This window comes from Chanodichthys erythropterus, chromosome 23, assembly GCF_024489055.1.
Source record: "Chanodichthys erythropterus isolate Z2021 chromosome 23, ASM2448905v1, whole genome shotgun sequence".
Classification (NCBI taxonomy): domain Eukaryota; kingdom Metazoa; phylum Chordata; class Actinopteri; order Cypriniformes; family Xenocyprididae; genus Chanodichthys; species Chanodichthys erythropterus.
This window is the reverse complement of record NC_090243.1, coordinates 937,556-952,763: the sequence shown is the minus strand read 5'-3', so window position 1 is coordinate 952,763 and position 15,208 is coordinate 937,556. Positions and strand designations below refer to the sequence as shown.

At 38.0% G+C, this 15,208-nt stretch overlaps 1 protein-coding gene across 1 annotated transcript in view; it reads right to left on the bottom strand.

Annotated features, from left to right (window-relative positions):
- myripb (myosin VIIA and Rab interacting protein b) overlaps positions 1-15,208 on the bottom strand; it is a 256,773-nt gene that overhangs the window by 108,212 nt on the left and 133,353 nt on the right. The window contains exon 2 of the mRNA XM_067378160.1: positions 4,642-4,863. Coding sequence (XP_067234261.1) covers positions 4,642-4,863 — 222 coding nt within the window. The remainder of the gene's footprint in view (positions 1-4,641; positions 4,864-15,208) is intronic.

Genomic DNA, 15,208 nt, shown 5'->3' with positions numbered 1-15,208 from the left:
AGGCAAGTACCGTTCTGGCAACCGCCAAACCCAGACTTATCCATGTTTTACACCACTGCATCTGACGCCTTGCATTGCACTTGGTGATGTTAGGCTTGGATGAAGCTGCTCAGCCATGGAAACCCATTCCATGAAGCTCTCTACACACTATTCTTGAGCTAATCTGAAGGCCACACCAAGTTTGGAGGTCAGTAGCTATTGACACTGCAGAAAGATGGCGACTTCTACGCACTGTGAGCCTCAGCATGCGTTGACCCCACTCTGTGATTTTACGTGGCCTACCACTTCGTGGCTGAGTTGCTGTTCCACTTTGCTATGATACCACTAACAGTTGACCATGGAATATTTAGTAGTGAGGAAATTTCACGAATGGACTTATTGTACAGGTGGCAACCTATCACGGTACCACGCTTGAATTCACTGAGCTCCTTAGAGCGACCCATTCTTTCACAAATGTTTGTAGAAGCAGTCCGCATGCCTAGGTGCTTGATTTTATACACCTGTTGCCATGGAGGTGATTGGAACACCTGAATTCAATGATTTGGAGGGGTGTCCCAATACTTTTGGACTTTTGGCAATATAGTATATATATGCTGTTCATTAAAATATTCAATAATATTAATGTTTTACTGTATACATTTTTTTTTAATCATACCAAATGCAAACTTCTGAATGGTAGTAGTGTATATTGTATAAAAGCTGCTAGAAATGTGGCACACATATACACACACAAACATTTCAAATGTTCAATATGACATTGAATTCAAATGGGAAATCTGGTGGTTTAATTTCACAGATGGATGAAGGTTATGCTGAGAGAGACTTTTCATTACACAAAGTTTTCTAGATGTTTCTTCTTCGGCTCTGGCTTTATATAGCTTTCTTGTATCTTTCTAATACACCCACCCACAGAGTGGATGATTGGAGCAGACCTCAACCTATTACGCCTGTCAGGCCCCATCTGCACATGCACACAACATTATTTCACCATCTGTGTGTTGCACCATCCAAACGCTCACGTCTGTGTTGCCGTCTGAAGCTTACAAGATGCAGTGATACTTAGTGACAGTGCAAAGAGACCAATCTCACTTAAACTTCAAAATGGCACAAACATAAACATACACAAACACGAAAACACATTCGTGCACTGTTATGATGTGTTACTGAACGTGTTAATGCACTAAGTGTAAGTGTGAGTGAGTGGAGATGTGTGACTGTAACATCTTAGTCAGCATCTCTCTCTCTCACACACACAATACATCTACTTAAAGGAATGTTCTGGGTTAATAAATTATGACTAACAACAGCATTACCACAGACAATAATTTTTGACTTTTACCATTCAGTTTGTTAAAACAAAACAAAACAAAACAAAACAAAACAAAACAAAACAAAACTGTGTCTATGGGGCAAGGCATTGCCACTGGCAATAAATGTTAAAATACTATTCAAAAATATTTTAAACTTCTGGTATAACCTAGTAACTCTTGCATTATATGAGGAAGAACATCAGAATTTTTTTTTTTTTTTTTTTATTTGCAAAGCACAGTTTACATTGGCAAAAGTCCATCCACTACAATTATATCTGTAACATAAAATGAGACATTTGTCCGCCTAAAAAAGTAGACCCACCTAAATAGAACAAATTTGGCATTATAGAGCTAAAAATATTTATTATATAATATATTAATATATAAATATTATAAAATATAATAAATATAAACACATTTCTATGTTAAAACTCTTTGTAATATCTTACACCATAGACATCAATTTATTTGTGTAAGTGTAAATATAATTTTTTTGCTGGTTTTTAACAAGAAAAAGATAATATTATCTGCGGAAACTTCATGTCATGGATTGGATGCTGCCGACAGAAATGAACCTGTCTTGAACCCGGAACATTTCTTTAATTACAAACCCAATAAAAATGCTATTATAGGCTCTTTACAAAAGCAATTAAAATGCTTTCCTTATCATGCATAGATGATCAGTACAGCAAAGAAAGAAAAAAAAAAAAACTTAATTTAGATGGTGATATTCATCTCTCTCAAAAGGCCATCTGACTACATAACCACATTAATTTAGAGTAAGGCGTAATTTCATTCCATGTTGGCGTAATCAGTTTTGTGAGTGGAAAGCCGGGGCTACATCTCTTGAAATATTGCTAAGCAAGAGACAAGGGAAACCATTATTTGCTGATACCATGAAATGCATGTTGATGTCTTGTAATATGAAATCTGTGAGCCAGATTTTTTATACAGTGAACATTTCATGGAGGAAACATGAAAGGAAACTCGCAGAGAATAAATCCTGGTGGAGAATCAATGCCTTGGGCATGGAGTGAGTGTACGTGAGAGAAAGAAAGATATGAAGAGAGAGGGAGAAAGCAAATAAGACCATAAGAGACAACGTGAGCGAGAAACAGCTACGTATGATGGGAAGTATTTTCCTGATTGATTCCTTTACTTTTAAAGAGACAGTCACCCAAAAATAATAGTAATTATTATTATCTTCTTACCCTTGGTTCGTTCTATATATATTTATACAACAGTTTTTTTGGGGTTCTTGAATCTGATTGGCTGAGAGCCATGTGAAATTCTAGTGTTAACAGCATTACCTTTTCACAGTTTGTATCACTCCACTTGAAGCGCCTGTCATGGCGGCTGAGCAAATCCACCATGTTTGTCACAAATACTACACTTGTTGTAAACTGTAGTTTTAAGAGTTTTTGAAATATGTGACTCATATTTAATCATAGTGCCTATTTTACAATATGTTTAGTTTTCCGATATGCAAGCTCTAGGCCGTCAGTGGCCGTTCTGTGCTCGTGTACCCGCCGAGAACAGCTTCATCTCGGCCAGTGGCTTGCTGGCTCTTATAGTGGGTAAACATGAGATATAATTCATTTAGGGAACATAAAATAGGCAATCTTTGGTCTTATTAATATATTACTTGTTCCTGAGCAAATTGAATTGGGCTATGTTAAATTGAATAATTTAATATTAAGGCTATATTTAACTTGCATCCTGCAGAGCACAGATTTTGTACATTTGACTGAATTGTACAAATGTGTTTATTTCCTATTGTCGTTTATAATGGCTATTGTTGTTAATTTAAATATTGTTGTTCAATAAATATTATTTTATATAAATAATGTGTTGTATTTGGTGTTGAGAAAGGGTCCATTAGTGCGTAATATAGATTGAGTGAAAGTTACATTAATATGCCATTAGATGGCAGAGTGAATGAGTTAATTGCAAGAGACTTTTAAATTGAAAGGGACATATGTAAACAAAGGACATTGTTTTAGCACTGTTATGGAAAATTCCCTTAACTGTCAAAAGGACAAATACAAAGATCGCTTTCCTCAGAGGACATTCAAACAGATTTTTATAATGGATCAAATATTATGGACATCGACCTGAAGAATGAATGTTATATCAGACAGGTAATGCGATCAGGTGATTGTAATCGCTCTCTCTCTCTCTCTCTTTCAATAATACTGTACAAAATACAATGAGTTTCAATGGAGGGACCCAACATTCCTTCGTTACTAGTTCTAAAGTGACGTTTTAGAATTAGTAATGTACATCATGCTGTGATTAACTACGGCCGATTCACAGCCGTAGGGTATATATATTATATATATATATATATATATATATATATATATATATATATATATATATATATACAGTATATATACAGTATATATACAGTATATATACAGTGTGAGAGAAAAAATATGAGAGAATTTTCATTTTGGGGGGTGAATTGTGCCTTTAACACAGACTATCAGCTCATTTGACCCACACAAACTATAAATCATCAACATATGCTGCAGATATTCTTACCATCTTTCTAGCTACTGCAGCCTCTCCTTATTTATCCCGCTCTCTCCTATCTTTCCAATCTCGCTTTCTGAAAAATGCTCACACAGTCTCACACACACTATCAAAACTCCAGTGGGCTGGGGACATATTCAGCAGTCATAAAGCCAGCATTTAGGAAATCAAACAAGGCTGAAAATGAGTTATCATTGTTCAAACATGAAACAATATCTGGAGACATTAAGTAAAGGGCTCTAAGCAAAAATGCTAATGGAAGTCACAAGAAAAGCACTAGACATTAAAAATGTTGAGGCAAACAATTAGCAGCTTTACAAAGAATAGTAAAGCTAGGAGGGGGAACTCCTCGAGATGAAGAAGAAGGTAGTGCTCCCCAGTGTTTCCCAACCTTTTTTGTCTTAAGTACCCCCACAGCCCTATCAATAATGTTCAAGAATCCATTCATAAATACCAAACCTTAAAAGTGTGCCTTAAGAACTCATAAAACGATTTAGTATAACAATTTAAAATGATTAGTCACTTAAAAATAATCAAGCAATACTGCATGTGTAAAACAGAATCACATTACATATTTTTTTTTGTTTTATTTTCTTATTTCCATGTGCCCCTTACAAGCTGTTTGAATGATGTGTGTGTTACCGCGTACCAGCAGGTGTAGTGTCTCCCTGTCCAGATATAATTGCATAACACTGTGCATTTTGTAGCATGTCCATTTACCAGGAAGTACAGATGTGGTCCCTCTATCCTTCAGTGTACATGTTTATGTTCGTGTGTGACTAAGGACACTTACCTGCTCTTTTGGCAGGCGCCGCAGATGTAGCCCCTCTCGCTCTGGCTGTAGGTGCGGCAGGATTTGCAGACGTTGTAGTGGCAGTCCAGACAAGGGCGCTTGGGGTTGAGCAGAAAGGTGAAGGGAGAGCAGCAGCGGATGCAGCAGTGCTCGTTGAACTTGTGCTGCTTGGACAGAAGCAAACAACGACTGCCCTCCTCTTCCAGCTCCTGCTTCATTTCACTACAGAGAGCGACAGGGGGGATTGGAAGGGAGGGGTTGGTGGAAAGCGAATGAGAGAGGGAGTGGGAGGGGATAAAGAGAGAGGAGGGGGATGTGAACGAGGGGATGGAGAGAGAAAGAGAGAGAAAAAGAAAGGTGACCAAGTGCATCTGAAGGAGAGGTTGAAGGCGCACAGTCATGCAGAATAATTGGAGATGCTGTGAGGAATGAAAAATTAAAGGGAGAATAATTCTGGAGATTATTCTATTCCTTTTCTCTTTCTAAGTCTCTATTTACACACACACACACACACACACACACACACACACACACACACACACACACACACACACACACACACACACACACACACACACACACACACACACACACTATGAGGATAAGGGCTGGACTACGATTGAAAAACAGACCACACAGCACTCGCATTATATAGCTGTGCTTTGAAACCTTATGAGCTGCTTTCTAAGGTGCAGTTCACACAGAATGTTTATTTATTTTATGCATTCCACTGCACTGCTTTTCCATTATTTTTCTATGTAAACGTGTAAGACTGACACGTTTGACCACTGCACTCACATTTTGAATCTTTTACAGCATCTCGTGATTGGCCCTCAAGTTAAAGGGGTCATATAATGCCACTTGTACAAGATGGAAAATAAGTCTCTGATGTCCCCAGAGTGTTTTTTTTCCTAGCATGTTAAATTTGTTACTTTCTGAGTGTGACCAAAAAGCTCAGTTTTTGTGTGTGTCCCTTTAAATGCAAATAAGCTGCTGCTCCTACGAAGAGGGCGGAGTTTCAAGAGCTTGTGTTAGCAGTGTCGATTACCTCAGACTCACTGAAACTATCAGGAAACAGCCTTTTATGTTTAAACTGGAGTTGGAAAATGATGGAGGGACTCAAGAAGAAGTGACAGCATGTAGAATGCAATAGGACGTTTCTGAATAGTTAGTTGATGAATTTACATAGCTGATGTGGAGTTAAAAGTGCAATATGTAATAGTTTTGCAGTAAAATATCCAAAAACCACTAGGCCAGTGTTATATATGAGTATTTACAATATTCCAAATGTTTCCAACTATTTGTAAATTGTGAGAAAATTGCAATTTTAACCAGGGCTCTGGGACGTGTGAGGAGTCACCTGTCAATTGCGTCATACCCGCGTTAACCCTTGGTCTGCCTCGGTTTCCGGTTTTATTTTGTAGAAACCATGAAAACACCAAAAACGTTTTAAAATATGACATTTTAATAGACAAGGGAACATCTGTTTTGATACATTCAGAGCCGTTAAATATGAGAGTTGCGACACTCTTTGATCTCGCCGAGATCACGTGGTTTGTGTAGCTCTCAATAGTTACAAACAAATCTGCGCTGTTAACCAGTTTGAATGGTTTTAAGTGGGACAGACAGCTATATTTTCAGAAATTATTGGAAAATATTGACGCATAATATACATTGATTATTACGTTGACACTTACATTACATACATATAATGGCCTTTTTTTTCTGGGGACTGGCAGAAACACATCATTAATCAGTTTTTGGGTTTAATTTTGGAGGGAAGAGGGGCTGCTCCCATAATGTAAAATACATTTACAGCAACTACAGTACAGCAACTTTTCAGTAAATATTAATGCATAATATTGATTAAATATTGAATAAAATTGATTACTACGTTGACTACACTCCACAGGAAAAAAAGGCTATTATATGCTTCATGAAGCTTCAAAGCTTTATGAATATTTTATTTTAATTCAGTGGTTCGGAGAGCGTATCAAATTGCCAAAGTCACAACACTTATGACATAACGAAAGTAGTAGTAGCTTTAGTAGCTTTCTGTGTATTGAAAAAGGGGGTGCTATTACTGGAGATGCATAGCCTGACATGGTCATACTCAATTCTAGTTCGAATATGAGTCTGATACTGCTCCATTGGGCTTTGATTATGGGGGCGTATTTCAACCGATCCAGGAAAGACCTCAATTGGATAGACCTACAACCAATCAGAGCTACAGAGTAAGTGATGTATGTTGAGCGACGCATAGTTGTCAACAGAACTCAACTGCACACATGCTGGAACTAGTAGAAGATGAGCGTAAACAATCTTTGCCGGTGTTGTAAAAAGAATAAGTATACACGGAGTACTTGCCAATTAATGCGCTGTCGATATCTTCTATAACGGATGCGATGGCGGAATCCACACATCTCAGTTCTTCAACAACAGCCATCACTGTTGTAAACTAACCCTGTGTCTCAATCAGCTCCCTAGTTCAGTAGTCAGGGCACTGACCAGGGAGTCGGCCATTTTAAGGGCACTGAAAAGTCCCACAATGCACCGTGAAAACCAGGGAGCATCGATGCTCACTATGCTCCCTTAACGGAAGTTCTGAAGCGCGAAACTTGAATCACGTGAGCCAACTCACTATCACATAACGATACGCGATAGATGTTTTTAAAAATACAAACCGTTATTTTATTATATTTCAGCATAAACATACATCGCTAGACAGGTAATGAACATAATCTAGCTAACATTTATAATTTATTCACGGCTGAAAGCAAATAATTAATCATAATGTACTTTAAATAACATTACAAGTAATATCAGAAAATATCAGCTCTGTTGTTGTTCATAAATACCAGTAGTGATGTTGTACAATGAGGACGTTGTCACGTCACGAGTCATAAGTGTCCCAATGTGTAGTGAACCAGCATCTTTTACTGTCCTTACCAGTGCCCGAATTCGTGTACACGAAATACTGATTCACGAGCTCGGGAGCTAGGGAACTGATTGAGACACACCCTAATTCAACCCAAGCGCTTTTTGATGATGTGGCTGATTACGTTTCTGGTGATAATCTGTCAATCATTGCCCAGACAAATGTGATTGGTCCGAACAGTTTCTGTTCGGGCATAATTACTCCTCTACGGATCGAGTCCAGACCGAACTCCCCAACCTCAAAATGTTGTGGACGGGGCTAAGTTCGGCTGGCATCCAGGCTAGGAGATGCAGGCTTCACTGAGCCATCAGATTTTATCAAAAATATCTTAATTTGTGTTCCGAAGATGAACGAAGGTCTTATGGGTGTGGAACGACATGAGGATGAGTAATTAATGACAGAATTTTCATTTTTGGGTGAACTAACCCTTTAAACAGCGAATTCTTTAAAAGAAAATTTCTCCCTTTGCATTGAAGCATCCTAACTTTGCAGATGTCTTTTTTAATCACACACTAAAGTTAAAAAAGTGAAATCACAATGAACCACCCCTTTAAAACCTTTAGAAAATGTGTCTCTAGACTTTGTTTTTTTTCCCCCCATGCACTGCCCTGCATCTCACATACACCGAAAATACACTGTGTAAATGGCTCCTAAGTCAGCATCATGTAATGTCATATGTTACTGATTTTGACAAAACAACTCTTCTGAGCACTACACAGACTTGCCTGGCAATTGATTTCAGATGGGTTTTGACATTAGCATTTGCTAAACTAAAAGCACAATATTCTAATAAGCATAAAAACAAAGAACATACAAGTATTGGGTAAAACTATTGTTTTTCACAAAATAATTATACATTGGCAAATAAACAGGAATTTCTCGGTCCAGGAGAAAGGGTAAACATTCATAATTTACAAATACTACTGACATCGTAACAATACAAGGCGTTGAAAATCGGCAAACTTACACTGTAAATATGTTTATTATCAACATTTCCTTCTTTCTTCTAATTTTTGCTGCGCTAGACAGATATAGGGCCCTATCATACACCTGGTGCAACGCAAGTGCTTTTTAATAGTTTCAGCCCGGCGCAGTTATCGTTTTCACGTCCTGTGCCATGTTGTGTATATAGCAAATGCATTTGCGCCCATTTGTGCACCCATGGGCATACTGGTCTGAAAACGAGGTGTGTTCAGGTGCGTTGTAGTTGCGTTACTATTTTGAGGCAACTGAAACAGACTGCACCGTTGACCAACTGAAATCTGGTCTAAAGTCAATGGCGCAAAATTTGTTTTTGTTATTTAAAGAGCGCGTTAGTAATATGCGCCTATATGCGGGTGCACAGCGCGCATACATTCTGCTTATTATAGGATATGCACAGGGAAGTGCAGCAGCACACAAACATGCTAAATATTAAAAATAAAAGGATTACAATGTAAAAGATTATTATTGTGTGCATACAAATAAAAATGTTTGGTGGAATCCGGCTTTAGATGGTCTGCTCAAGCACTTTAACCTCGCGCATTAGCAGATCCGTTTCCTCACTATAGATGCATTCAGTTATTCTGCTTTCAAATTCCGCCTTGTAAATAGCGAATATGCCATGGTGCAAGCACAACTGGCTTTTAAAGAAAATGGGAGACGAGACTCTGATTGGTTTATTGCACGATACACCAAAAATACACCCATGACTCATTAAGAGAATATGGACAACTTCTTTAGAAAATGCGCCGGGTGCACCGACCATTTTTCCCATCCTTAAACTAGCAAAAGTGGATTGGGACATGCCCTAAGTGCACTTGCACCATGTGCTTTAGACCATGCACTTAGATTGTTAAAATAGGGCCCATATATTTTTGGGACCGTTCACACATATCACATTTTTCATTCCACTGCACTGCTCTTCCATTGTTTTTCTATGCAAACATGCACTAGATGGATGTGTTTGTGTCATTGTGTCTTTTGCAGATTCTCACAGATGGCACAGTGTTCTAAACAACTCATCTTTATGCCCATCTAGCACGTTTACGTAGACAAACAATTAAAAAGCAATGAAACACAAAACGCATTTTGGTTGAATCAACTCTAAGGGTCTGACTAAAACTAGGTAGGAGGCCTAGGTAAACTAGGTAATTAAGTTGTATACCTTTGGAACAGCCTTTGTGTAGGGTGTAATCTATGATCCCATTGAATTGCTGCCTCTGCAGGCAGCTCACAGGTCAACCAGCTCTTTGGGAAAAGTTCCTATGCCCTGACTCACATGCTATATGTTCCGCTATATATTGCTCATTTGCCTATAGGCAATGAGCAATATATTTAGTCAACCCACCATTACACTCAGTGTGTGTATCAGCAAGAACAAATTATTATTCCAATAAATTCTTCCACTCTACCTGCCTTCCAACACTGAAAATTTGCTTTAATTTCATTTTAATTTCATATTTTAAACTAGATGTATTGCTTTGGTACACAGACATCAGGACGCCTACACAAAAAGCAAGCTGTTATGTTCCAGAGAAACATGCCAGACCAGTATCAAGCCTCTTGTTTCAGAGGAGGGGTTAGAAATTATATATACCAGTGGGGTTTAATTTATCCTAATTAATTGTGGAAAGCTTATGAAGCAAACACTGTAAAGCCGTGTGGATGAGAAAGATTTTGAGGGTTTAGGAAACACATGGAGGCATTTGAATGCATACACGTAATGTGCACAATATTCCAGAAATTAAAAAAGCATAAATTCAGGCTTTAATAATTAGAGATAAAAACAAGAAATAACATATTTAAACCTAAATAATACAACAGTGGTCCAATTTCTGTGTGGCCCATGGGGAATTCTCCATATTTGCCACTCTGGGCCTGGTTGGGATACTGGTACATCTAGCATTGTCAATGACTTATTTTAGCTGCATGGCTACAACCAGTCAATGACAGCTGCATTCTTGCTCACCATCTGCTCACAAGTCCATCATACATCCAGGTGGAAATGGGCTGTAGGACAGTGTTTATGTGAGTTCAGAAGCCAAAATTGTGCCCAGCATTCCTCATATTCAACTTTGTTCAAGATTTATGGGATACGGTTGGGCATTCGGTCATTTTGAACTATGGATCCAGCAGAGGTACAAGTACAGATCTATGAAATACTGTTGCAAAAGCACTGGTGCTGTCCATGGTCCTGAAAAAAACAATTAATCTAGCTACAACAAAAACTACAGCATACATTCACATTTTTTTGCCTCTTCATGTAGCCTAGTGGTTATCAAGGCTAAAAGCAAATCTACAAAGGCATACTACAATCTGTATTTTCTTAATATTTTGCAACATTATATATATATATATATATATATATATATATATATATATATATATATATATATATATATATATATATATATATATATATATATATATACACACATATATATACACACATACAGTGTACAAGTCTGATTCATACATGTGTTGTTATATGGACAATACCACTCTGTAATACTGTCAGTCATATCACCAAGTTGAACATTTCTACTGATATTTAAGTCTGTTAATGTGTAATGTCTATTTTAAACAATAACATGAGATGTGAGACTCTGATGTTGAACTGCTTACAAAACTCTGGAATTAATTATATCCATCTTTTTTTATTGCTTTTTCTATCACTCTTCTAAGCACACATAAACACACTCACACATACCAGACTCAGAGCAGTGTCTATATTAATAATGAAAAACTGCCAGTTCCGTTTTAGCAAGGTTATTCCTCACCAATAACTAAATCAGCTAATGTAAAATGGCTAAGAGGGAAGGATAGATAAATGAGATAAATGGGGAAGAGGAAGTAAACAATGAATGAATAAATAGAATTTAGTATATCCTAAGACTTGCGAGCCAAAGCAGACAAGTACTTCATTAAAATCAGCCATTGTCAAGACAAATTATGAGCAGAGCAGAATATTCAACATCACCAAGCGGGCTAAATGGAAAAATAATTAGGGTCATGCAGGCCAAGTCAGAATATTTAGATCTACAGATACAGTTCATGTAAGGAATAATTGACAACGTACCATTGAATTATTAGGGAAAAAATGCATTATTTTCTAATAATTCAACGGAACAGAGTCAATTATTCTGCTTACACAATGGTTACCACACCTCAAGACATTTTTCAGATGTTGTATTTCAAGACATTTGTCAGGTTTTTGTCCTTTAAACACCCTTATGTGTAGGACTAATATCTTACACATCTTATCGCCTCTGTTGCTAATTCCAAAATGTCATTTTGGAGCTAGTAACAGAGACTTAAGCCATTGATAGCAGACTAATGCAGTTATTAGAGAGAGAGAGACAGAGAGAGAGAGAGAGATTAAGCATGTGTGAATTACCTGAACCTGTGCGTCTCTCAACAGTGTTCGGCAGCAGTGTCTCTAAGTCTATCTGTTTCAAGAACAGTGCCTCGCTAGTGAGAAATGTCATGTAGCTTTTATGTTGCTAAACTATGTGTGACCATGTTTGAAATTATTTGGCAAAGTGATATGGACATGTAATGCGGTCAAGACTTGCCTGGAACTATATAATAAGTATATATGTATATATATATATATACAGTACTGTGCAAAAGTCTTAGGCACGTCAGTATTTTCACCCCCCAAAAAACGTTTTAAGCCAGTTATTTATATCTTTTGCTGTAGTGTGTCAATAGGAAATATCCGTTCACATTTCCAAACATTAATTTTGCCATTAATTGTAATAATCCAGTGAGATTTTTGAATACACAATGAGTCTGTTAACAGCCGGTGCTCCACACAGTGATCTGATCTCACCATCATCGAATCTGTCTGTGATTACATGAAGAAACAGATGAAACTGAGACAAACTAAATCCAGGAGAACTGTGGCTGTGTCTCTAAGATGCTTGAAGAAACCTGCATGCTAAGATACAGTACTGTGAAGAGTTTTAGGCACGTGTGTAAAAATGCTGTAAAGTGAGGATGTTTTTAAAAAATACTGTTTTAAATAGATTTTATTTATCATTTAACTTATATTAACTAAATCAAACCAATATTTTGTGTGACCAACTTTTGCATTTAAAACAGCTCTTGTCCAGGTACACTTGGGCATCATTTTTCAGGTAGCTTTGGAGGCAAGTTTCTTAAAATCTCTTGGAGACACTGCCACAGTTCTTCTGGATTTGGTTTGTCTCAGTTTCATATGTTCCCATTCAGTCGGTCACGTTCGACGTACATGGGACAGGCCGACAAATAGGAATTTCGCCAGAGAGGCCAATCTACTTTGAGTGTAACTAAACGAGCCAATGCACATTGGCATGCAATCATATGCATCAGCTGCTTACCTTGCAGCGCTGGTATATAATGAGCAGCAGGTGCGTTGCATCTTCAGCTTTTCGCGTTGGAGCCGAACTACATGGTGATGTCTATGAGCGAGTGTGAAAGAAAACGAGTCAGCTCTTTTGGAAACTGCTCTTCGTTTGGTGCAGGCGGACAGCACCGATCTATCTTCTTTATTTTCTGTTTTTCTTTGTTTTGTCTTTTTATTGAGCAAACACGTGAAGCTGTTTCCAGCTGTAAAAGCCGTTCTTACGGCTGGTAACGGTGCGCTGTTGAGCACTTAAAAGCTGTTCTGACAGCTGGTAAGAGAGCGGCTTCAAGGAGAGAGTGCACACGACTGGCTGCACTTTTCCCTGTCTGTGCTGCAGCGGTCATTCCCCTGCGTGCTTCGGCACTTAAAAGAGCGAAGTCCCTGAAAGAGCTTGCACGAGTAGTTTCGCGTCTTTTTAAAGATGTCGTACTACTTGTGTGTTTCTGGATGTGGTCGTTACCTGGCGCCTTGGGATGATCACCAACGCTGTATCGCGTGTTTGGGCTTAAAGCACGCTGAGGCGGCGTTTGTGGATGAGTCATGCACCCATTGTGGGAAGATGACCATCGCAGAGTTGCGGTCTAGACTGCAGTTCCTGCAAAGGGGCGGAGTCCCAGTGCTGCTGCCTCGTTACAATCCTCCTCAGAGGGTTTCTTCAGGCAGCGGCGCTGGTGATGGTCACGACGAAGGTCACAGCACGGTCAGTTGTTCGTGTGATGTCCACACTAGTGGTCCAGGAACGCCATCTCTGGCTGTGTCTCGCGGACATGAGGGATACTCAGTCAGGTCAGGTTTCTTAATTCCCTCGTGTCCAGAAGAGGCCGGCCTCTTCGGCGAAGCGGTTAACCCTCTGGAGTCTGAGGCTGATTTGGGGCCTGGAGAAGTTTTGACATACCCTGACATTTGTGCTTTTTTCAGTTGTTCATAATCATATTAATGGAAAAAGTGTCATTACACTGTATTCAGCACAAACTAGGCTACCATAAAATGTGACAAACATGTATGTACATGTTTGTGTTTTTGAAGGAATAACGTTTATGCGTGATTATTGAAAAAACAAAAAACTTAAGTCACTGAAATAAGGTCAAAAAAGTATATTTAATCTGTGTTCACAAGACTTCTGGGTATTGGAGGTTGTAGACTAGAGTTTTTTCTTCAAAATGATGTAAAAATGATGCTGCCTTCTCCTTCATTTATAACAATATATTGATTTACTTTTTGCAAGACACTTTTTGTCAAGAAACATAGTATGCGTGAAGGCATGAATCATCATGAATAATGGGTGATTCTCACCTGAGAAGACAAAACAATCGCATAATAATGACCTGAAATGACTTGCATAATAATAAGGCCTTTCAGTCAGGTAGGCTGTGAAAAAACCCTCTGTGATCATGTCTGAAGCAATCATGGTGTATATCAAACATACAGAAAAAACAGCAATACTGTGAAATATTATTACAATTTCAAATAATGGTATTCTATTATATACTTTAAAATATAATGTATTTCTGTGATGCAAAGTGTCTGAACAGTTATGTTACCTCTGTGTCATTTCATACAGGCTTTTAGCTTAAAAGCATGCACATTTGGAGAAATATTGATGGATTCTCATATGTTTATATCAATTTTCTATACAGAGGAGTAATATTTATTCAATATTTATTGTCATCACTATGAACCATGAACGCTGAATACTGTGTTTTCAATTCATACTTGCAGCCGGAGGGCGCTCTGTGCACCTTTAGTCCACAAATTCATCTAAAGAAGAAAAGGAACGAGGAACTAATGGCATGTCTTCCAGAGATTTAACATCCAGATAAACACTTTTCAAGACAATAAATACACGATGGAGACGATGTATGCTTGTTTTGACTCAGAATTTACGTCTGAATAACGCTTGTTCCGTGGGCGTGGCCGCATTAGTGGATAATGAGCTGAATCATGGACTTCTGACATGTGTCTCTTTTCATACAGATTACATAAACACAGAATGTCTGTTTTCGATTTGACTTACACGATTTAAAACCTGACATTTCAATGTTTCTTTAGACATAAGTCTAATTTTTTTGTGTTCAAAGGGAGACGAGAGATCGCGCATCATGTTAGTTTTCTTTATTTTACAAAAAGCACAACATTTTGTTTTTACTCTGAGTGTACACAAATAAAAGAACAAATTCTATAGTTTCAATTGATCTATTACTTATGTCTCTATGACAAAAAATGACGGAGTATTTTAAGTCTTTTTTGCTGCAATGTGA